The sequence below is a fragment of the Zootermopsis nevadensis genome, unplaced genomic scaffold (genome assembly GCF_977971745.1).
Source record: "Zootermopsis nevadensis isolate Lab colony 2312 unplaced genomic scaffold, Znev_1.0 Znev_ptg000046l, whole genome shotgun sequence".
Taxonomy (NCBI): Eukaryota; Metazoa; Arthropoda; class Insecta; order Blattodea; family Termopsidae; genus Zootermopsis; species Zootermopsis nevadensis.
In genome coordinates, this window is record NW_028259178.1 from 1,014,035 (window position 1) to 1,036,631 (window position 22,597).

At 38.6% G+C, this 22,597-nt stretch overlaps 5 protein-coding genes and 1 long non-coding RNA gene across 8 annotated transcripts in view; 4 read left to right on the plus strand and 2 right to left on the minus strand.

The window, feature by feature from the left end:
• LOC110840336 (uncharacterized) overlaps positions 1-8,121 on the plus strand; it is a 139,662-nt gene extending 131,541 nt beyond the window's left edge. For all 3 annotated transcript variants that reach the window (XM_087360753.1, XM_087360754.1, XM_087360752.1), the window contains 5 exons: positions 761-909; positions 2,526-2,702; positions 3,994-4,178; positions 5,686-5,786; positions 7,486-8,121. In XM_087360753.1, the coding sequence (XP_087216879.1) occupies positions 761-909; positions 2,526-2,702; positions 3,994-4,178; positions 5,686-5,786; positions 7,486-7,655 (782 nt within the window). In that variant the 3' untranslated portion in view covers positions 7,656-8,121. The remainder of the gene's footprint in view (positions 1-760; positions 910-2,525; positions 2,703-3,993; positions 4,179-5,685; positions 5,787-7,485) is intronic.
• Positions 8,122-10,619: 2,498 nt separating this feature from the next.
• On the minus strand, positions 10,620-14,293 carry LOC110840335 (nischarin). Its single transcript, XM_022085289.2, has 2 exons — positions 13,582-14,293; positions 10,620-12,410 (listed from the first exon to the last, which is right to left on the minus strand). The coding sequence occupies exons 1-2, from the start codon at positions 14,020-14,022 to the stop codon at positions 11,469-11,471; spliced, it is 1,383 nt and encodes a 460-aa protein (XP_021940981.2). The 5' UTR covers positions 14,023-14,293; the 3' UTR covers positions 10,620-11,468.
• Positions 14,294-14,340: 47 nt separating this feature from the next.
• On the plus strand, positions 14,341-16,375 carry LOC147871576 (uncharacterized). Its single transcript, XR_015538671.1, has 2 exons — positions 14,341-14,726; positions 15,067-16,375. It is a non-coding gene; the product is annotated as an uncharacterized LOC147871576 (long non-coding RNA).
• Positions 16,376-17,681: 1,306 nt separating this feature from the next.
• Positions 17,682-18,162, minus strand: LOC110840307 (histone H3). Its single transcript, XM_022085250.2, has one exon. It carries the CDS (start codon positions 18,120-18,122, stop codon positions 17,712-17,714), a length of 411 nt encoding a protein of 136 aa, XP_021940942.1. The 5' UTR covers positions 18,123-18,162; the 3' UTR covers positions 17,682-17,711.
• Positions 18,163-18,329: 167 nt separating this feature from the next.
• Positions 18,330-18,725, plus strand: LOC110840309 (histone H4). The gene has a single exon (XM_022085251.2). It carries the CDS (start codon positions 18,373-18,375, stop codon positions 18,682-18,684), a length of 312 nt encoding a protein of 103 aa, XP_021940943.1. The 5' UTR covers positions 18,330-18,372; the 3' UTR covers positions 18,685-18,725.
• A 738-nt stretch (positions 18,726-19,463) lies between these two features.
• LOC110840306 (uncharacterized) lies at positions 19,464-22,472 on the plus strand. Its single transcript, XM_087360756.1, has 2 exons — positions 19,464-20,523; positions 21,659-22,472. Exons 1-2 carry the CDS (start codon positions 20,175-20,177, stop codon positions 22,303-22,305), a joined length of 996 nt encoding a protein of 331 aa, XP_087216882.1. The 5' UTR covers positions 19,464-20,174; the 3' UTR covers positions 22,306-22,472.
• Positions 22,473-22,597: the final 125 nt, after the last annotated feature.

A 22,597-nucleotide genomic window follows, 5' to 3' on the forward strand; every position in this document is an offset into this window, starting at 1 on the left:
AGGGTCCAGTGACTTGCTGTTGTGCGTTCCAAGAGGGGTAAAACAGATGTTGAAGTGGAAATTTTTTTTCTTTTTTCACAGATTTACGTAAGTACGAGGCGCGTCCCAAAAGTAAGTTTCCCACTCGTCCCACAGCTAGCAAACCTTATATTGCGCGAAGCGACTGTGCGTACGTGATAGAGCAATGACGTAGCATGGCGCATGCACTAACGGCACTTCCCGCGTTCTCACAGTAGCATCGTTGCAGCTGTTGAAGATGGAGGTTCTTATTCCAGCTCCCGCCGACTGTGAAGTGCGGTCAGTGATAACGCTAGGCCGCACACGGCTCGACGGACAGCAAGTCTCCTGCAGGAGTTCAGCTGGGAGGTGTTTAATCATCCACCCTACAGCCCGGACCTCGCTCCCAGTGATTTCCATCTTTTCCTACACCTCAAGAAATTCCTGTCCGGTCAGCGTCAGCGTTTTGAGAATGACAGAGAGGCGGAGATGGTTGTCACACAGTGGTTCCAATCCCAGGCGGCAGACTTCTACGACACAGGTATTCAAAAGTTGGTCCCACGGTATGACCAATGTCTCAATTCCGGTGGCGAATATGTTGAAAAATAGCTAGACACTTGCTGTATCTGTTGCAATAAATATTTCCATGAAATTGTGTTTTGTTTCCGTAAACGGCCCCAGGGAAACTTACTTTTGGGACGCGCCTCGTACATCAATAATTTTCGTAGAGATGTATTATTATTATAATATTTTTGTCATATAGTTCCTCTACCAGCAGTGCCAAAAGCAGCAGCAGCAGCAGCAGCGAAGCCTCCAAAACCAAGTGTCCGAAGGCAAGACGGGGATGGATACACTGACATCGAGTTAACTGGAATAAGGAGAACAATCGCAAAGAGGCTCACCGAGTCCAAGGCTAGTATGCAGTTGCACTTCACCTTCTTATCGAGCATTAAAACTGTAGACCCGTAGTCGAGAAGAATATCCCCTCTTGTACCATGTTGTTCGCGATCATTAACATCCTTTATTCGCTACTCTTGCAGTTTATTAAGGGAAAAAAACACCTTTCAGTGATACTGGACCATCATCAGTGTCTCCTGCAAAATTTCAGTATATATAAGATTTGGTCACTTATATTATTATTGTTATTCATTTCTCAGCTTACGAAGTTCCTCAACTCTTGTTTGGGCACCAAATCATGGAATATGAACTGGGATGGGACGATGAAAATGAAGTGAATAGGACGGATTCAGAAGTGCAATCATTACTTATTTATATGTATCGTAATGACATTCATATGGATAAATCAAAGGAATTTGTTGCTCGATTACCACAGGACTCTCTCATGACCAGTGAATCCTTGATGCTTATATAGTCTCCTCACTTCACTTCAGGCACCTTTTAGTTCCTCATATTCAGGTCTAAATATTTTCCGCAGTCTGAGATTTCATGTTCTTACATCAGCGAATATAAAGATGGCCGTCTTCTGGGTTGTTGCGTCGTGTAGTCTGGTAGAAGTTTGCTGATGTTTCAGAGGTCATTGCTGCCTCTATCATCAGGATTCACAGCGCAAACAACCCAGAAGATAGCCGTCTTCCTCAGTCTGTCTATTTTTTCAGGGTGAAAGACCAAGTTTCACACCCATACAAAATGATGTGATTATAATTTTGTATATTCTAATCTCTACATTTTTAGATCAGGACCAGACATTCCCTCAATTTCTTTGTGAATGAATTCTTGATTTGTTAATGTAATTAAAATTTTTTAATGTCATATTTTTACATTATGGTTTTGCTGTGCATGCAGTTGATGGGACGTGGACATACGCGTTGTAAGCCAGCATCGTTACTGGAGTCTTGTGTTTTTATTTCATGTTATTTATGTGTTTGCTGAATAAATTATTATTCTCAACACAGACCTGAAGCTTCATATTGGGATATAAAATATTTCTTGACTCAGTCTGTGTTAATATACGTGCGGTATTGAATGCGTTTTGATGGAATGAATATAAACAGTGAACTCGTAAGAAGTTGATGGGAAGCATTTATCACCAATTTAGGGTGTTAAATAAAACACTGAACCTAATCAGACATTCTGTTAATGGCTTAATTTCGACAGCTCTTGATTTTTCAGATCTTAAAATACAAATAGGCCTCACTTTGACTTGATTTCGCTGCTACCCTAGTAACTGCTCAATGGCAAAGTGTAGCGTAATTGTTGTTTTCAGGTGTGATATTTCGCTCATAACGATGCTGATTCTGTATATTTTGATATAAGGTCCAGACGTAAAAGATTTGAGGTTTTAACGGCGGTGAATTTGAAGATGACTTTCTTCTCGGTTGTTGCGCCATGTTTTCTGGTAGAATTTTACTGGCATATCAGGGGTCCTTGCTGGCGACACTCATCACCCTGATGATGGAGGCAGCAAGGACCTCTTAAACATCACTAAACTTCTACAAGACTACGCAGCATAACCCAGATGACAGCTATCTTCATGTTCTGATGTGTTTTAACTTTCCTTCTTCTTTCAGACAACCATACCACATGCATACGGAGTTTCTGATTGTACAATTGATAAACTTATCGCTTTGAGGAAACAGCTGAAGGAAGATGGAATAAAATTATCAGTCAATGACTTTGTGATCAAAGCAGTTGCATTGGCCCTACAACAGTGTCCTCAAGTCAATGCCCTTTATAAGGGAGAACAGGTAGGTTGTCATTATTAGTGTTACTATCTGACATTCTCTGAACGTTCTTACGCTACACGTACCAAAACTTGTCTTTGGACACGACTACGACCCAGTGCCGTGCAGTTCACTTTCGAGTCATTCTGCATGAAATCAACTCGTCGAAGAGATGTTTCCAACCCGACGCCCTCAGCTCCGAATGGTTTTTTGTTAGAATGTATTCCCAGTGGCGATAAGCGTCTCTGCCACATTTTACTGCTCATGGCCACTAGATTTTTGAGAATTTGCTGAAGAAACTAATTTTTTGGGTACAAGTTGTCTTACAAAAAGTGGCATAACTTCGGCCCCAGTTGAGATACAGAGCTCATTCTGTGCTTATTTAAAAGATAATAAGATGCCCTTGTCGTCTGTGCCAGATGGTCTGGTAGAAGTTCACTCATTTTTGATAGGTGCTTGCTGCCGCCATCATCTGGGCAGTGAGTTTTCCCCCCCACTGTGGCTCTACAGCCCCCATGGGCCTTGGCCTCCTCGCATGTGGGAGGTTACTTGATCTATTTAGACGTTTGGTCGGACTCCTTGAATGAGTGATCATCTCGTCACAAGGCCTCTGCCTGTACGCAGGAGAGCAGAATGCAGAAAGACGTGGACAAACATGCCTTAAGTGGGTTTTGAACTCATGGTCCCAGTGTCCAAGCGCACGAGACATACGCCTCAGACAGCACGGCCAATGTGACCGGCCTGGGCAGTGAGTTATCACCCTTAATTTCATGTTCACTAATTAGTACTCAATATCACAGTGAAGCTTCTGTATCAGAAATGAGTCATACTTCTGTGACACCTTTGTCAGTTGACGAATATCAATATTAATCGCCACTGATTTCAGAAAACACTTTTATCCAGTGGTGGCTTTGAAAATATCCTCCCATTTAATTCTGGCATTGACTTCTAGCAAAATATTCATGTGGTATCTAAAAAATGACCACATATGTATTCTCAGCCGTCATGTATCCTGCCCCTTTCGTCATCTTTATCTCCAAGTGGGTACTGCACGCACACACCATTAACCCCAGACGACATGATGTCTGTGATGTCACCCTGTTGACGGAGGCAGCAAGCACCTCTGAAACGTCGGAAAACTTTTACCAGACTCTGTGGCGCAACAACCCAGAAGACAGCCATCTTCATACCTGGTTCCCCTTTTTGAGACAAGTTGATTTAATGATTATTCTTCCAGTTTATGAACAGACTACAGGCAGTTACATAAACATATTTATGATATTTAATTTTTTTTGTGTTGACGTGATCGTTGCAGGTAGTACATCCAGCCGATATTGACGTTTCTGTGGCAGTAGCTACAGAGAATGGGCTCATAACGCCCATCGTGAAAGCAGCTGATGCAAAGGGTCTTGAAGAGATTTCAGCAACAGTTCAGGATTTAGCTAAGAAGGCCCGAGACGGAAAATTACAACCTCATGAATTTCAAGGCGGCACTTTTACGTAAGAATTCAGATATTTTACATGTAAACACTGATTTCAGTCTTAAGTAACCGTGGTCCAAAAAGCATTTATGTTTAGCCTCTGTAGGCTGAAAAGGGACGTGTATGCCCTGAACATGGACATGCAAGTGGCTGAAAGGGAGACATGCATTTGAAAAATAGGACACTTTTATGTTTGATGTGCTTCAATCAAATCACCCGTCAACTGTGTCTAAATATCACCCCGTATCCAGGTTAAATTTATTTCAGTGAATATTCTGCAGTAATTCCCGTCAACTCGGCACGTACGTCTTGCAGGAGCTCAACACAGCATTTTCTAAGTTTGAAAATTGTTATATAAATCGTGAGAGATCAATGTATTATGCGTTACTGCGTACAAAGCGTGACCACCTTTATCATGTCATTGCTGCTTTTGTTGTTGTCATTGTACAAGTGTCAAAGTCACATAATTTGTAGATCTGTTATCAATTGCTAGGTGGGGTTGGTTGCTACTACCACCAAGATCTGCACCGGCGACGGCTCCAGGCGGGCTCGCGCCCTGACCCTTCGGGGGGGTTGGTTGCATTTTAAAATCTTGAGTAAGAAACTAAACCAACCCCCCCGAATGGGGGGTTAGTTTAGTGTCTTACTCAAGTCATTTGTTTACTCGGCATTGTTGTGTTGGTAGAACAGTGCCGAGTAAACAAATATAACGTAACATTGTTTGATGACGTCATTTTTTGATAGACGACAAATCACGAATTTTTATAGTAGATAACGGAAGACATCCCTATCTGTACTCAGTAGTTAACTGCTCAAAGACGGTTTCTTCAATAATCTTATTTTCTGGATTTTCCCGAGGGATCAGATAGAGGCCGAGCGAGAAGTGCTGGCACTAGCGCAAAGGACTTGTTTTTTTGGTCGATTGAGGTGGACCCGTCCGAAGCACGCGCTAGAGGGGTGTCAGCTTCACTTGGTTTGTAGCTTTAGCTGTCTTTAGATCGATGTGTCACCGCAGATGAGGCTGTGCAACTCCCAGTACTAATGAACTCCCCTCTCTCGCCATACACATCGCGCATTTAGGTGCCATCACTACTTGCGCGAACTAAAACAGAATTCTCAAGCAAACCATGTTGTATCTTCCTTAGTGGGCTGTCATGTCACGTGCAGAATGACTGTAGTATTGAAGTTCAGGGTGCCCAAGAAGCATTTGAGTTCATGATCTCAGCATTTCAAAAGCCCGAGATTCTATGCACCTTTAACTGCAGAAAAGGGCACATAAAGATAGTTCCATTATTTTTGCAAATTTATTGATTCTATTAATGGCCAAAACCAAGCTGTTTTAATTTTTATTTCTGTATTTTGCCGCACCAGTCAGTGATAATTTAGAGGATTCTCTCAGAACTTAACGTTTTAGAAATTGAGAGTATTTCTTATTTTCTTGCTTTAAAAATACATTTTAAATGTAATTTTGCATAGGGTGGCAGAAGCCATATATTTATTTAACAATGATATTTTGTTTCATGAAGGGTGTCAAACCTCGGAATGTATGGTGTGGATGAGTTCAGTGCCATTATAAACCCACCACAGTGTGGGATTTTAGCAGTTGGAGGAAGTCGGCTTGTTCTAGGTAAGAAGCAAAAGTATTTATTCCTTAAATTTAAGTTTGATTAATCTCTAGTGTCATCAGTTGTTCTGCGTTCAGTTAATTTTTTCTAATACACGTACCTTTCGGAGAATATGGCTGTCTTCTGGGTTGTTGCATCGTGTAGTCTTGTAAAAGTTTCCTGACATTTCGGAGGTCCTTGATGCCTCCATCATCAGGGCTATGAGCTCTGAAACGTCGGTAAACTTCTACCAGAGTACACGACGCAACAACCCAGACTCACCATGATGTTTTAATCTGACTAGTACTTAGGGAAAATTAAAAAATCTGATGCGGCTTATGAATGAGTTGGTTTATTTGTTATTTTCTTATTAAAATTCAGGTGTGACACATGGCTTATATTCGTGTAAGTATGGTACTCATAAAAAACATGAAGTAATGATATTTCCACTTAATTTTGTAAGTTTGAATAGATTTCAGGAGATCTTCAGTTTCCAGTTACTAAAATACCTTCATTTCTCTCACTGATCAAAATCTTCAGCCTGCATTTTGTGCTGTTTTTATAATTACTTCTTCTAACAGTGTGTGATAATGAGATTTTAACTCTAGAGGTAAAACTCGTATGTATTATGGTAAGATATGTTATATAAAATTTCATTAGGTAATTTTAAGCAGAGTCAAAAAGTCAGGTGTCCTAATTGCATTAATAATCTCATCTGCTGGATGTTGTATGCATGAGTAGTCCATACTTTTGATGCCAAAATTTTATACAAAAAGTGACAGAGGTGTAGACCACTGGCTGTGATAGCGTGGCTTTTGAACCAGTGATCACCTTGGGGTCAGTATGTTTCAAAAATTTGGCTTCATGTACGAGGCGCGTCCACAAAGTAAGTTTCCCTGGGGCCGTTTACAGAAACAAAACACAATTTCATGGAAATATTTATTGCAACAGATACAGCAAGTGTCCAGCTATTTTTCAACATATTCGCCACCGGAATTGAGACATTTGTCATACCGTGGGACCAACTTTTGAATACCTGTGTCGTAGAAGTCTGCCGCCTGGGATTGGAACCACTGTGTGACAACCATCTCCGCCTCTCTGTCATTCTCAAAACTCTGACGCTGACCGGACAGGAATTTCTTGAGGTGTAGGAAAAGATGGAAATCACTGGGAGCGAGGTCCGGGCTGTAGGGTGGATGATTAAACACCTCCCAGCTGAACTCCTGCAGGAGACTTGCTGTCCGTCGAGCCGTGTGCGGCCTAGCGTTATCACTGACCGCACTTCACAGTCGGCGGGAGCTGGAATAAGAATCTCCATCTTCAACAGCTACAACGATGCTACTGTGAGAACGCGGGAAGTGCCTTTAGTGCATGCGCCATGCTACATCATTGCTCTATCACGTACGCACAGTCGCTTCGCTCAATATAAGGTTTGCTAGCTGTGGGACGAGTGGGAAACTTACTTTGTGGACGCGCCTCGTAGAAGAAATGTTTTCTATCTTCAATTAGTAATTGCCATGTGTCCTCTCTTTTATGTGGCTTTATAGTTAAGAATTAAGTTAACTCCCAACAGGAATAAAAAATGCCTTTGAATTTTAGACTAACCAAGTTTGAAATTATTAGTATTTTAAAGTATGATCGTTTGGAGAATGTTCCTGACTTTGATCAGACATTGAGCTGTCCAAGAGGTTTTTCTCTAATGTTGTATTATTTTGTTTACAGATGAAGAGAGAAACCCTGTTACAAAGATGAAAATCACATTGTCATATGACGGTCGAGCAGTAGATGAAGAAATAGCCTCTGAATTCTTAGGAGTTGTTCGAGAAATGTTGGAAGATCCATCAGCGATGCTTCTAGGTGGACGAGGTTTACGAGACAAGCTTGGTCTCTAGACACAAGTACACCCTTTTCATTATGGTACTTGTGTTTGGGTACCATTTTATTAGTATTTGCAGAAATGGGATTTTTATAGTAACTTATAAATGTTAATAGTACATTGAGTTTTCCATAAACTTTTTACCATCGACGTGTGTGAAATATAGCTCAAAATCTGTGAAGACTTGAAGCATTAAAGTAAGTAATGAAGGAAGTTTGAGCACCAGTATGTATAGCGTTATGTAATGACATAATTTGCTAGTCACTTTGCTTTAATGTGCTCAGAACTTCAGGTTATATTACTTTAACTGTAACTACTGATCATGAGATCTAAAATGTTATTTTAAATGGTGCGAGCATCATCATTCCCCCTTAAATTATATCACCTTTTTAAAAAATCAAGATTCAGTTGCATTTATGGCTGAAATAAAATAATGTACAGTTCACAAAAATGTTGAATAAATGTAAATACATTATTACAAATATGATTATATATTTATAAAATTCAGAATAGTTGTGTCTGTATCATTCAGCTCACTCTGAAATCAGAACCTCCCCGCAACAAAAATCTTCAAATAACAAATTCCCAGATTTACAGTTTTGCAAGTGATACGTTTATGAAACTGAAGTTGTTTGTGCAATTCACCTATAGTTTGAGAAGGAATGTACCACTTTGCTAAGGATTTGGCCTACTTTTGTGTTGAAACCAGGAAAAGGTTTCAGAAATGTCAACACTTGAAAAAAGGATTCAGGGTGTGAGTCATAGTGAGTATGGTTCCTGGAAGTTGGAAACTAAGCTCGCTTCAAGGATGCCACCAGAGGCAAAACAAACTCATTCAGCAATGAGGTTACAGGAACAAAGGTCACTGTCTCCTGGGTTCCATTCATCGGTAATTATTGATGATACAAGAACGTAGGTAAGACGCAGATTTTCTTTCAGTGAGGACGTTATGGGAAGAGTAAATGTAATTGTTATTTTATAATAATTAAGGCAGTTTGTGTAAAGTGGATTAGCTCAACTAAGCCATGGCCCATTCTCACAGGCTTATGATATCAAAACTGCACCACACTGGAACATGTGTGAGTGAATTTCCATCATATATTTCAGATTCATAAATAATATCGTGCCAGAAGATAAAAATGGATTCTTCTCAAGTAATATTTATTTACGACAGAGACCGTTTGTTCCACTGCGTTTTTTTATCATCTAGAGGTAAATGAACATCAACGTTGACTTAAGAGTAACTTGTTGATTATATTAAAACACATTGGGATTTCTAAACAGTGCTGAATTAGCAGCCATCAGTTCCATTTACAACATTCGCATATTAATTTATCACAGAAATAATTACTTAAATTGAGTTAACATTAATGGGATACATTGAATCTTATTAATGGTAAGATATACAGAGGAGGGAATTCTGGATGCTATGAGGTAGTAACAAAATGTACTTTATATGTTACAAAAGAATCAGTCGCGAAAAATGCTACAGGTGACGAAATAACGACTAAAACCTCAAGAATATAAGAGAAGCCATCGTTTTTACAGGTATGCAAAAGGAGAAACTTTGTTTCCGGAGTATTACCAATTCCTTATGACTGCCAATTTGAATGCTTAGTTTCCTGTTAGACTATGGTTAGACTTGACTTGTTTCTGCAAAAGGCTTGCATATACTGACGCCCACAGGAAAAAGAACAAATGTTTATAAACAAACTGTGTTGGCTTATCATTAAGAAGAAATACAACATGGCTCTCCCTAGAAAACAAGAAAGGGATGTTATATTTGCGTTCTCAAGAATAATGTTAATATTTTATTATGTTGTGCATCATCAACCAATTACCTCAAGGCGTGCTAGAATCTTTCCCCTATAAATTAGGCACCCTTAGAAGGAGGGTCAGAAAAGTAGTTACAAGCAAGGGGTTATTAAGTGGGGATGAGATGGTGATAAGGGAAGTGAAGTGTCTTAGTCTCCAAGTGATGAAGGGCTGTAGTTGTTTGGGATAAAATTTTCATGTACTGAGGGCGGACTTTATATTCTACTCTAAGTATTGTGATTAATTAGTGGATGTGTGTTTTTGTATTGTGTGTCAGTTGTTGTTTTTTGAGTGTCTTATGTTTTGTTGTGTCTTATGTTTTTTTGTGTCTTATTGTTTTTGTTGTGTCTTATGTTTTTTTGTGTCTTATTGTTTTTGTTGTCTTATGTTTTTTTGTGTCTTATTGTTTTTGTTGTGTCTTATGTTTTTTTGTGTCTTATTGTTTTGTTGTGTCTTATGTTTTTTGTGTCTTATTGTTTTTGTTGTGTCTTATGTTTTTTGTGTCTTATTGTTTTTGTTGTGTCTTATTGTACGACCACTGCCACCGGGTAAAAACCCATTTGCAGTCAATAATAAATAATAATAATAATCATTAAAAGATAGGAAATAAAGAATCTCTTTCAGATATATTATTTTGTCTTTATAGATTATAATTAATGTAGGAACATCTACGTACACTCCTCAGTTTGCTGCTGTATAGTGAATATAGAATTCTAGTTTGTACTGCAAATTATCTGAGGAGTGCAGTTTCCCCAAACTAACACTGAGGTCATTTTGCTAGTGTGCTATAAACTCTCAGTAGCAAAATAAATGCAATTACATCCCCAGAATGAAGGTGTTTCATAATTTGCTATGCCCATAAAACAGTTCTGACTCTCAATCTACAAAAGACAGGTAGTTTTATGTCATACGATTTTACAGCCATTCTGGATCCGTTACTCGTCACTCTGGTAGGCTGTCTAGCCACTAACTGCATGCAGCAGAGTGGGTCTTGAGAAGGTAACAACAGTTGCTCAGTTAGACAGAAAATTTCCCACCTTTTATGAAGCCCAAAGTTCATTATATCCTGGCATTCAACTGGAAAAACTAAGGGAAATAATGAAATTAGGATAGCCAAGTTTTCTATACAGGGTGCCTCCTGAACACAAGTACATAATGCCACTGCTACACTTGTAATTTTCAATCCACTAATCATGTAATCTCTCATTTAATTACAGTACATTTTGTAAATATGACATCATTAAACTGAGAACTTACAAGAATAACCTAATTATAAATCTCAAACTTTCATATAAGCTTGGTTAAATAACAAGAGTTCATATATAACTTTAGATACAATATCCACATAACCTTAAATACTTTCTTAGGAAACTTATTCTGAGTATTAGAATTTGTTCTTTACCTTCACATTTGGACAGTGCAACATCTGATTTATAAATATTTAAGAGCATGTTCAACGTGGAAATAGACGTCGTCGTAAAGGCAAGAATATCACATGCAAAAAATGTACAATCTTTGGCTAATTACGTTTTATACTAATGTTTACAATCAGTTTATTTCAATACACATCACTGTAATGACCACTGATAATAAATAATGTGCCACTTTGTTGTTAAATACCGTAAGTTCATAGCTCCGTAAATAATTACCTTCTAAAAATACTTCAGTATGTTAATTATGTGGAGATAAGGGGTTGTTCCTTCAAAAAAATATTTCACTGTCATTAACATACCATGGAATCTTACACTGGTACATAATGTAGATTCTGCGCTTATTTTGTCTTTAAATGCAAACGCTGTCAGCACGTGGCAGTGTACACAACATGCCGCTTGTATTATTCAGTGTGAGCTTTTAACATCAAATCAGACGCAGCAGTATTTAACATTTATATAAAGGTAAGCAAATATAATAAACTTATATTTATAACATATGTTTTAACCATAATATTTAAAACCAACCATTATAAAATACATATCTGTTAACAATAATATTTAATAAACATTGGATATTTACTTTATGGAAAAGACGGGGCTTCAGGACCGAAAGTAGGTGTTCTGCCTTCTTTCACGATTCGTATCGCTTGCAGGACCGCAACGGTATCCAGCTCTTTCTGCGTCGGCTTCTCATTATCCAGACAAATTTCAGCTGCCCTTCCTCCAAAGTTTTCAAGAGCTCGTACTCTGTAATCAACAGCTGTAGCAACCGGGTTGCCCGTCAGGATTAAATTTTCTAGGCACGGCAAGCCACTTACATGCTTTATTTCTGAGAGATCAGATACCAGATTTGATGTCAGATCAAGACCTTCCAGAGAGTAGAGTTTGGAGAATCCTTGCAATGAACTAATGCTATTTAAAGAAAGATCAATGTGACGAATATTTCCGAGCTTCGTGTGGAAGTCGTTCGCTTCAGCGAAGCAATTTGCTGAAAGGCTGAGATGTGACAAATGGGGTAATGATGTCAAATTACTCAAGGCACCTATTTTATTGTTACTTAGCGTTAAATATTCAATACTTGGCATCAGTTTCACACCTTCGTCAATAGTTTCAATTCCATTGTGACTGAAGTCCGCTTCAACAATCTTCTTCCACGAGTGAGACTCTCCTGTATGAATCACATTTTTGTGCAAGTCGTCACATAACAGAACTTGCGTGATTTCCTTGAGCGCAGCGTTGTGAACGTTCAGCGAGTTCACAGTACAGCGCAACGTACCAATACTGAAGATGTTGCAAACTGGAAAACTGACCAGGTTCAATCTCCGTACTGTTTTGAAAGCAGACAGTTCAAATAGAAGATTATTTGGTATAATGTTGCTGGTACCAACGGGGACATTACTACCTTCAATTGTGAGATCTGTGAGTTGACAACAGAAATCCAATACATGGCTAAAATCATGTCTGTAATCCAGAATTTCAAGTGGAGGACACGGCTGCTTCAGTCTTTCACTGACAGCATGGAGCTGGAAATGAAAAAAACAAAACAAACATTACCCATATACAATTAATTTTCATACACTATAAACATCAAGCAAAAATATACTTCCACAAATTTTTGAACCGAGTACACATTACTTATATTTCATACCTGAACTCGTAATTCAGAAAGTCTTCTGGGTTGTAGCTTCCGTGTAGTCTGGTAGAAGTTTACCAACATTTTAGAGGTACTTGCTGCCTCCATCATCAGAGTGATGAATCAAGGACCTCTGAAACATGGGTATTCTGCCATACTACATGGCGCTACAACCCAGAAGATAGCCACGTTCACACTTGCCACATTGAGAACCTAAAATCTTACCGAGAAAGTTTCTGCATTTTTCCAAAAAGTCGGTCTACATGGAAGTAAGTTATTACTAAACCATGGGGTAATACAAATATGGGAACTACCACTGCAGTGTTCTTAATAAATTCAGGTTGTTTGCAGATTTGCCTCCTACCATGCCAATGCCCCTCTTCGAACTACATTACATACTTCTCCTCTCATTCTTCCTTCATGCTGTTCATCTTGGAGCTCAGGTGGGCTAAGGTAAAGTTCAGTCACATGTCACGGCTACCTTGTCAGTTTTATTTCATACTGTCCTCAAAGATTCATGTCAAATTTGGTTTGTTTACATTAGAAAACTGTATTTTGGTAAGGCTGGCTCAGTTTAGGTGCTTCTACATCAGTTTGTTTGTTGTTTTATGATTCAGCTCAGTTTTGCAGTGGACTCTCCTCCTCTGACTTCCTGGCCAAAATATTATGTGTCATCACTCAACTGTTTCTTTGTAAAACAATCTTTGTATTTTCAGTGCATTTATGACAAGTACCAACCAGAATCCACAGCCCATACCAATTGACTAGGAGGTTGGATAGGCCTCAGAATCAATCCAGTACTGGGAGCAAGGAGAAAAATTCTTGTCCCTGCCAGAAATCAAACCTCGATTATCTAACCCATATGAACTGAATTATCTCATCTCATGTGTATCATGATATGACATATAAATAAAAGAAAATCAGTATCTGACAGCCAAAGTCAGAAGTTGCATTGAAGCCAGGCCTTCAAAAACTTAAACATTACAAGCCACATTTTATTGGAAAATACTTTAGAGCTAGTCTAATGCATGTGGTGGTCACAAAATATAAATCCAATGTACCTGAAAAGGAGTGAATGAGTAACTCTTGGACATCTGCAACAAGGAATCCCCAGCTATAAAAAAATTCATGGCAAGGTTTTGTAGTAGAAACTGAATATCATAAAGATGGAAGTCCAGAAATAATGCTAATTCTCTTGGCATCGCACGCTGAAGGAAATTGACAACTGATGCCAGATATGCTTCTAGGGATCCTCTTCTTTTCTCGATAAAAGCTGGATCCCGATTTCCAATCACTTTCTTTGGTGGTAAAATATCCTTTACTACCCCATGATCTGAGACAAGTTTCTCATGAAGAACAAGAAAATCACTGTATCGATGGAGCACTGTCCATGATATAACGCCCACTCTCACCTTGATCATGTAAACAACAACATTGTCATTTTTCTCTACATTTGGTATCGTTACTGATGTGTCACGTCTATTACTAAGAAAACACGCCATGCTGTATAAAATAAACACGAATTTGTATGTATGCCTCTAACTAGCTAGCTAATACATGTTCCAGAGGTTTAGGGCTGGCCTGATGTCATCTACCCCAAAATTTCGACAATATCTGGGCCATTACACCACTTTGAAAGCTGTAAATACTCTTACTTAGAACCTAAATCATTTGTGTAAAATAAACAGCCTACTTCATGCAGCTATGAGGCATTCAAATGCAAAAATAAACTCCGAACTACTATCATTCATTACAATAACCTCTATACTCATACAAACAAATATGTTATGAGATTGGTACTACCGTCGATCATAGGGCAAAGATTACTCTTGCTACTTCTGTGGTCGCTTGTAAGTTTGCTTGGCAGTTTAGGGGTACTGTGATTAACAAATAAGTTTAGAGACGCATGAAGTGCATTAGCAGAATAATTGAAAATATAATTTCTGACACTGAACGTCTCTAAATAGCCGAAAATGAAACTTTCGCTTCTGATTGAATTTCCGCTTGTGTGTCTTAACATTCGCATTGAATTGTACAATTGGTGAAAAACTGATAGAATGAGGTAGGAAACACGAAGAATTGTATGCCGTATCGCATGAAAAGCACAACGACAGTGCAGATGAAGATCAATTATGGACGGCATTTGATGAACAACTAAAGGAATTAGGCGAGACTCAATACTTCATCAGATACTTATGAAATTCAGGTACGTCACGACATGTTTGTTTACAGTCCGTTATCAGGTGGATCTCCGTGCTACTGGCTTATAACTTTCATGCAGACTGTTCCAAAAGTTGCAAGCATCAAATATAATTAATTGAAATGTTAAAAATGCCATTCTGTCTTATCTTATCCATGTATCATAATGCAATTTGTGGAAATTAGATGTACAATAACAAGCCCAAATCCTAAAATGTGACAATGAATACTAAGGATTTAAGTAAGCAACTGGTATTTTTCAGCTATTTGGTAAATTTTCTCTATTGTTACTGTTTCTGAATTTTCATCACTATTGCAACAAAACTGATATTGAAGTGTATTTTCAGCCAGTCAAACCCATTACCTTCAACCTAAGTTCCATAAAATATCATTTCCTAAAGGCCAGGCCTTGTCGCTGCAGCCACATCCTTCGGTCCTCTGCGATCATCTTTATGCCAGCGTATGAAGCACATCCCATCTCACTGATCGTGTTCTTAAGGTGGGACTTTCTTGGTTGTCACCTCGATTTTTTCCCCAACACCTTACCTTGTAAAATGTTTTGGAGGAAGTTGTCATGTCTCAATATGTGCCCAAGGAGCTTCGATTTTCTCTTTCCTATTGCCTTGAGTAATTTCCTTGATTATAGTGCAGCATACTCCTTTGACAGTAGAGTGCCCAAGCCTTGTGTTCATACTATAAGCAGATGTGAAATTTGTAAACCATTACGCAAAGCAGCTATTTCCAAAGGACTCTTAGAGACACCTAAGAACATTTATGAAAAACGTGAGAACAGCTGTCATAGGTGGTAAGAATTCTGAGTTATTGAACAAGTAGGGGGTTTGTGCAGGGAAGAGTTTTGTCTCCTGTAGTGTTCAGCGTGATAATAATAATGATAATAATACTTTATTTTTCTGTAGATCAAAAATACATTGATATAGGATATGTCAATCTATATTATACATTATCAAAATACAATATAATCCCATTGGAGATATAGCATTATACACATTAGATTATTAGTAGCCAATATTCGAAAATTCTTCATTAAGACAGTCTTGTAGTGAATAGTAACACCCCTTAATAAGAAAGTCCTTCAATTCCTTCTTAAACTGATTGTTATTTCTTATTTGTTTTATTAAAGTAGGCAGTTTGTTATAGAAGAAACAACCTACTACTGACGGTTTGCTATTATAAAGTTCTAACTTATGTACATATTTATGATAGTCATTATTATTTCTTGTGTTATATGTACTTGTTTGTTTACAGTGCAGACACACATTTTGTTTGCATATAAAATGGTTTCTTGAATGTATAATGAGTATACTGTTAATATCTTTAAATCTGATAATAGAGATAAGTTATTATGAAGTGTAACAGGACAATTGATTGGAATACAAAAAAAATTATGGTTCATGCAAAAGTTGTAATCATTTGTGGGAATCAAAGGAAAGCACCTTAGAAAAGAAGTTAGTTTGATGCTGTATGAAGATTTTGGATTAAATGTGTGGTTATGAAAATGTGCCAGATCACATGGACAGATAGCTTAAAATCTAAAGCACAGATGTGCTTAACATGTATTGAGTGCTTTTACCTTGGCTCTAAAGTTCACGGTAAAAATGGAAACTCATTAAATTCAATGAATACCTATCATCAGAATATAGGGTTCCTTATTCAGTTATTTCCAGCCACCTGTTTCTTTATCCTGCAAAAAGTTCAGATATTCTCTTCTTAAACATTTCACACGTTATCATTCCTCTAATGTGAGTGACAAAGTTTTACACCGAATATTTGAAGTTTGTCACAATTTCAAGTAGATACCTTTATATTATGATTTTATCTCACTGTCTGACGATGAGACGTGATTAGTTTTCATGTTTACTTCTACACCTGTAGTAGTACCTCTCCTTACTAATGTGTAATAGTATTCTGTTTTTATTATCATTATCATGAGCACAGACCAGAAGCTAATGTGCCTCTTTTTGTTCTTTCCTAATGACGTATTCTAAAGAAAATTTTAAATGCAGCTGCGGTGATAAATCTCCATGTTTAAGACCATTGTGAGTAGAAAATGCATCAGACCTTTTCAGACTTTGCTAGGTTCCAATGAAATACATGTTAATCAGTTAACTAGTTTTTGTGGGAATACCAAATTCATTAAGAATGTTGAATAATACTTTGCCCTAACCGAACCATATCATAGGCTTCCTTGAACTCCATATCTGATATACTGTTAATTGTATTCCTATATATACTCAAATATCTGATGAGTGCAAAGTATCCTGTCAGTGTGTGATGGATTATGCCAAAATCCACACTGATGATTCCCTATAATTTTATCGGAATGGTGGGGTTAACAAAGAATGTTGGGTAAAATTTTGTGTAGTGATGTTTGTGAATAATTACTATAGCAATTTCTATTACCCCTCTTAGATATAGATTTCTTCCAGTGCTCTGACAGTTTTTCCATATTTAGAATATAATTAATAAATTTATGGGTCTCAAGACTACCTCTAGCTTGTAGGAGACCTACTGGAATTTGATTAAGTAGCCATTTTTACATTTTCAGCTTTTTAATAAGTGTCTTTCTCAGAGGAACTAGGCCGAGCTACTAATGGCTCAGATGAATGTAAGTTTATCAAAGATCACTATCCCAATGAACATTCAGTAGCTGACAAAAATGGTGCATTTATGCAATGACCAGGTTGATGAGATGGATGGGGCATGTAACATGCATCAAAGAATTTTAGTCAGCTTGTTAGGAAATCAGTCTGGGTGAAAAGTAGGAATGATAGGAGAAAATAGCCTTCAACATTCCATCAGCAAATAAGTCTAAATAAATATTTAAACATGTAAAGGGAATACCTGAAATCGTTGGAAGGCATAATAGATATAGAAATGTCCAAAGATAATAATCATAGACAAAAGGAGAACATACCAAACCCATTCGAGAGAAAGTGTGGCCCTCAAAAGGGCCGTTTTATATGTAGTATACCTAAGCTCGTTCGCCTCTGATACGTCTAGCAAGTTGAATATCCTTCGGCATAATAGTCACACGCTTAGCGTGAATGGCACATAGGTTAGTGTCCTCAAACAGACCCACCAAGTATGCTTCACTAGCCTCTTGGAGCGCCATCACAGCTGAACTCTGGAAGCGAAGATCCGTCTTAAAATCTTGGGCGATTTCGCGTACAAGCCGCTGAAAAGGCAACTTGCGAATAAGCAGCTCTGTGCTTTTTTGATAACGGCGGATCTCTCGTAGAGCAACAGTGCCGGGTCTGTAACGGTGAGGCTTCTTCACACCGCCCGTAGCAGGAGCACTCTTCCTAGCTGCCTTAGTAGCTAGTTGTTTCCTTGGCGCCTTGCCTCCGGTCGACTTGCGAGCAGTTTGCTTGGTACGTGCCATTATCTCTAACAACTCCGGGGAAAAGTAAGTGCCAAGCGATTTTCGCGTTCATTTTATTCTTACGATGATGGCACTTGGATCCGCCCACCCTGGAATACTATAATTCGATTGGACAGTTGGAACAAAAGACCCATTTGTACACGCCCACTGAGAATTCTATTCTGTGATTGGACAGTTGATCTAGACGAGTAGCATAAGAAGAGAAATTTCGGAAATTTTCTGGTATTGCGTCCTATATTCTCGAAGAACAATGACTGGTCGTGGTAAGGGAGGTAAAGGTCTTGGCAAAGGAGGAGCGAAGAGACATCGCAAAGTTCTTCGTGATAACATCCAGGGGATTACGAAACCCGCTATTAGGCGGTTGGCTCGACGTGGTGGTGTTAAGCGTATTTCCGGTCTCATCTATGAAGAAACCAGAGGCGTGTTGAAAGTGTTTCTGGAGAACGTTATTCGTGATGCTGTTACCTACACGGAGCATGCTAAGAGGAAGACTGTTACGGCAATGGATGTGGTGTATGCATTGAAGAGACAAGGTCGTACTCTGTATGGTTTCGGCGGTTAATTGAACGGTTTCTGATAAATAGAAAAACGGCCCTTTTCAGGGCCCCATTTTATCTGGGAGTATGGATATTCCACTATTTAGTCATACCTTACATTTCTTTGTTTGCTTTTCAATTTTCGTTTTGCTTGCTATCGGCGCATCTTCCGTTTACTAGCAACATTTCTATAATTTTTGGAATGTTTTACTGGATACATGAAGTATTGTAGGTTAGCAGGCACATTGGTATGAATTTTGCTGGATTGCAGGTCATTCGTACCTATACAGGCGAGTTTTGTACTTAACGTGATTACATGAAGGCATTATATTGGGACCAGTGTATTTTTAACATCGGAATTGTTTGAAATTTAAGTTGCCGTTAGTGATATTTCCAAAAGAGGTGTGACATGCAGAGCAGAAATTTTCGGATGTTCTTATCAAGTAATGTTGGCAGTATGATCAATATTGTGCATATTATGGGCGTTTCCCACATCTGCGAATACCGTATTTGCTCTGACGTGAACATGAATAAATTATTCGAAGAAAACTAAATGTCCAAGAAGTCAATTTTATTAGGAGACAGTAAACGACAAACTCGAGTTGATACCGGGTCTTGATTCTGTCATCGACAGATTCACCAACAGTGTCATCGGGAGTGGGTGAATAACAACCGATTCACGACTACGAAGGTTAGAAGACCGCGTGGCAATACGAAGGTAGGCTAGTCTTTAATTTCGCCACACCATGCAATTTACAAATATTCATTTAGTACAAACAGAAATACACTATAATAATTCATTCACCGTCTATACACAAACTTAAAATGTTGTTAAAATTTACTTAAAATTACATAAAATTACAACATTTTTTAGAATTAGATCTTGATACATTTCACATTTGACGACATGTTTCGGTGTATTACACCATCATCAGGTCAATCAATTTAAAAACTGTTTTAAAAGCTGTTGTACATCCTGCTCCGCGTATATTGATACGTTTGACTGTTTGGTTTTCTTCCTTTTAATGCTTGGATGTTTATATCGGGTTGTAAGTGATGCGTTGTACGTCCGATATTATGCGGCTGTAGATTGCAATCTACAGCCCCATAATATCGGACACGATACACGAGGATTTGTGGATCCTGCTCTTTACCGACCACATCAGAGCACTGACTGAGAGATTTGACTCGAGGCTAGCTGGTGTGGGGAAACTCTTAGTCCGGCAACTCGGGAGGCACTCGTGCCGAACGAGGGTTGTCAGAGGTCACCCAAGGGCAACCGACGGGGACTGATGTTCAGCAGGCCAGCCGAGGCCGTCCCCAAAAGACGGAGCAACGAGTGGTCAGACCACATGGCTACCCTGACTGAGGTTTTCCGTGCTTTTCCTCAGTTGTAAGGCGAATGCCAGGGCATAATTCAATAGCGTTAGCAAATTCCCGTTTTTTAGTTTAAGACCGTGTACCACTTCCAGCAATGCGCTTCGTACGCAGGAATGGTGTTACCTAGCAAGGGACAATGTCTTGCGCTTGCGCAGGACTCCGCCCATTGTTGGCTTTTTTGATTGGTTGGTTGGTCTCTGTACAATCGTATGAAGTACAATTAAGACGCGAGACAAAGACAGGCGACAGAGACAGCACAGGAGACCGCTCTCGGACCAGTAGTGTCTCGCGACGGGCTCAGGCAGCACGTGTGTTGTTGAGTAAAATAATGGCAGAAATTAAATTTACTGGTGACCAAGATGAGCAATTGGTAGAATTAGTAGCAGAAAACCGACTACTGTTCGATCCTGAGGTTGAGTCATACAAGGATGGGAATATTCGTGATAACGTCTGGAAGGCTATAGCTGAGAAGTTAAACAAAAGTGGTTAGTTGTTTACATTTTTACAATGCATATATCATTCAATAATACAATATAATTTCTTCTTGACTTAAACACATCATGCAATGAATGGATTATTGGTTAGTTAGTTTCTTCTGTTTATGCGATCTACTTGCCAAGAAACTGCCCCAGCGTCTGACATGAAATATTTTATCAACTCTTCTCTTATCTCGAATCCTGCTCTATTTGCATAGCCTCCTGCTCGAGATAAAGAGTGCATGTTTGGTGTTAGCTTTGTTTCCACGCCATTACTGAAGTGATAGAAAGTTTTTTCCAGATTTTTCTAGGAATCCATCGCGTAACAGGTTATGTAAAGAACAGGTGACTAATATCAAATTATCACATGTCTCCGGCAAAATATTTATATGTGTATAAAACACACTAAATACTTGGCAAAGCAACCCAAATGCATTTTCTGATACCCTTCTGGCACGACAAAGGCGATAATTGAATGTCTCTTTAGTTACGTCTTTCTTTGCAACTTTCTTTGTATAGGGCTTCATCAGATACGTGTCGAGGCCAAATGCTTCGTCTCCAAGTAAAAAATGGTTCAGCTTTGTATTAGTTGCCGGAAAATTAAAGTTATTTCCAATAATTTTCTGTCCCATTGTAGATTTCTTTAAAATTGCACTATCACCTTTGCCATACGCACCGACGTCCACCGCAATAAACTTGTAATTAGCATCCACAATGGCTAAAAGAACAATAGAAAAGAATGTTTTGTAGTTTGAAAAATATTGAGCCGCTGTTTGGAGGTGCTCTTAACCGAATATTTTTTCTATCCTTGGCTCCAACGGTGTTCAGAAAATTCCATTTTATCCAAAGTTCGTTTGAAATGCGTTGAAACTCTCGTTGCGTAGGTTTAGGCATGAGTTGAGGTACCAAATTGTTTCTTAAACACCTAAGAACCTCCTTCACGATTGTTGAAATATGGCACGCTGATATACGGTACGCAAACGATAGTGAAGCGTAACTTTCGCCAGTCGCCATAAATCTGAAAAGAAAGAAAGAAAGAAAGGGAAAAAATTGTCACTCAATAAGTGATATCGTATACAAACAACACACACTCTCACGCACACGCATGCACGTACCAGTAAATGGGCGTATTTTCTCATTTCAGATGGAGACTGTAAAAAACGCTGGAAGTATATACGGGATTCATACAATCGATTTAAACGCAAAAGGAAAATGTCAACAGGATCAACTGCACCACCAAAAAATTCTAAGTGGGTTTTTTTCAAGAGACTACAATTCTTAGAACTGGTTTCAACAGAAAGACCTACTGCGTCTAATGTTGATTCAGATTCAGCAGTCCCGTCAACTTCAAATTCACCGGCAAACGCACAGTTTGAGACTCAGAATGAAAACAGCGAAGATTGTCCAAATGAAGCATCGCAGTCCTCTAAACCACCGCCTCCACGACGAAAAAAATGCAACAACAGTCATGATGAAATTCTTGATTATCTCGTAAAACGGGACGAAAGCCGGCAAATTGCAATGCAACAGTTAAGTGCCAACACTGCTACAGAAACTGAAGACGATATTGCTTCATTTGGGAACCACGTAAAGGCTGTGTTAAGGAAACTACACCCACGTTTGAAAATACAGGCTAAGAACGACATATATAACATTTTAACTAAATATGAAGTGATTCACATGGACATGCAAGAAGCAACATCAGTGACAAGTGGGATGTCCAACCAAACTATATCTGAGGTATCAGCATATTCTCCTACAAGTACTGCCTCGACCCCCCAACCAACTTAACGGTCCAGACACAGTGTACTACACAGAATGAAGACAATTATGATATTTGACATAATTAGCAATAATACAATATAAGAAACTTACCGTAACGTGAGTGACAGTTTTTCTTGTGGTTATATCCCCTTTTGTTTGTATGTTTTTTGTATTAAACTCAGTACGTAACCAAACTGCTTATGATTCAATCTGAAATAACTCCTGAAAATATATTTTTCTAATAATGATTCTTTATTAACAAAGATCCTTCTTCACGTCTGGTTTTGAACATTGAACTAATAGGTTTTCTTTGTTTCTT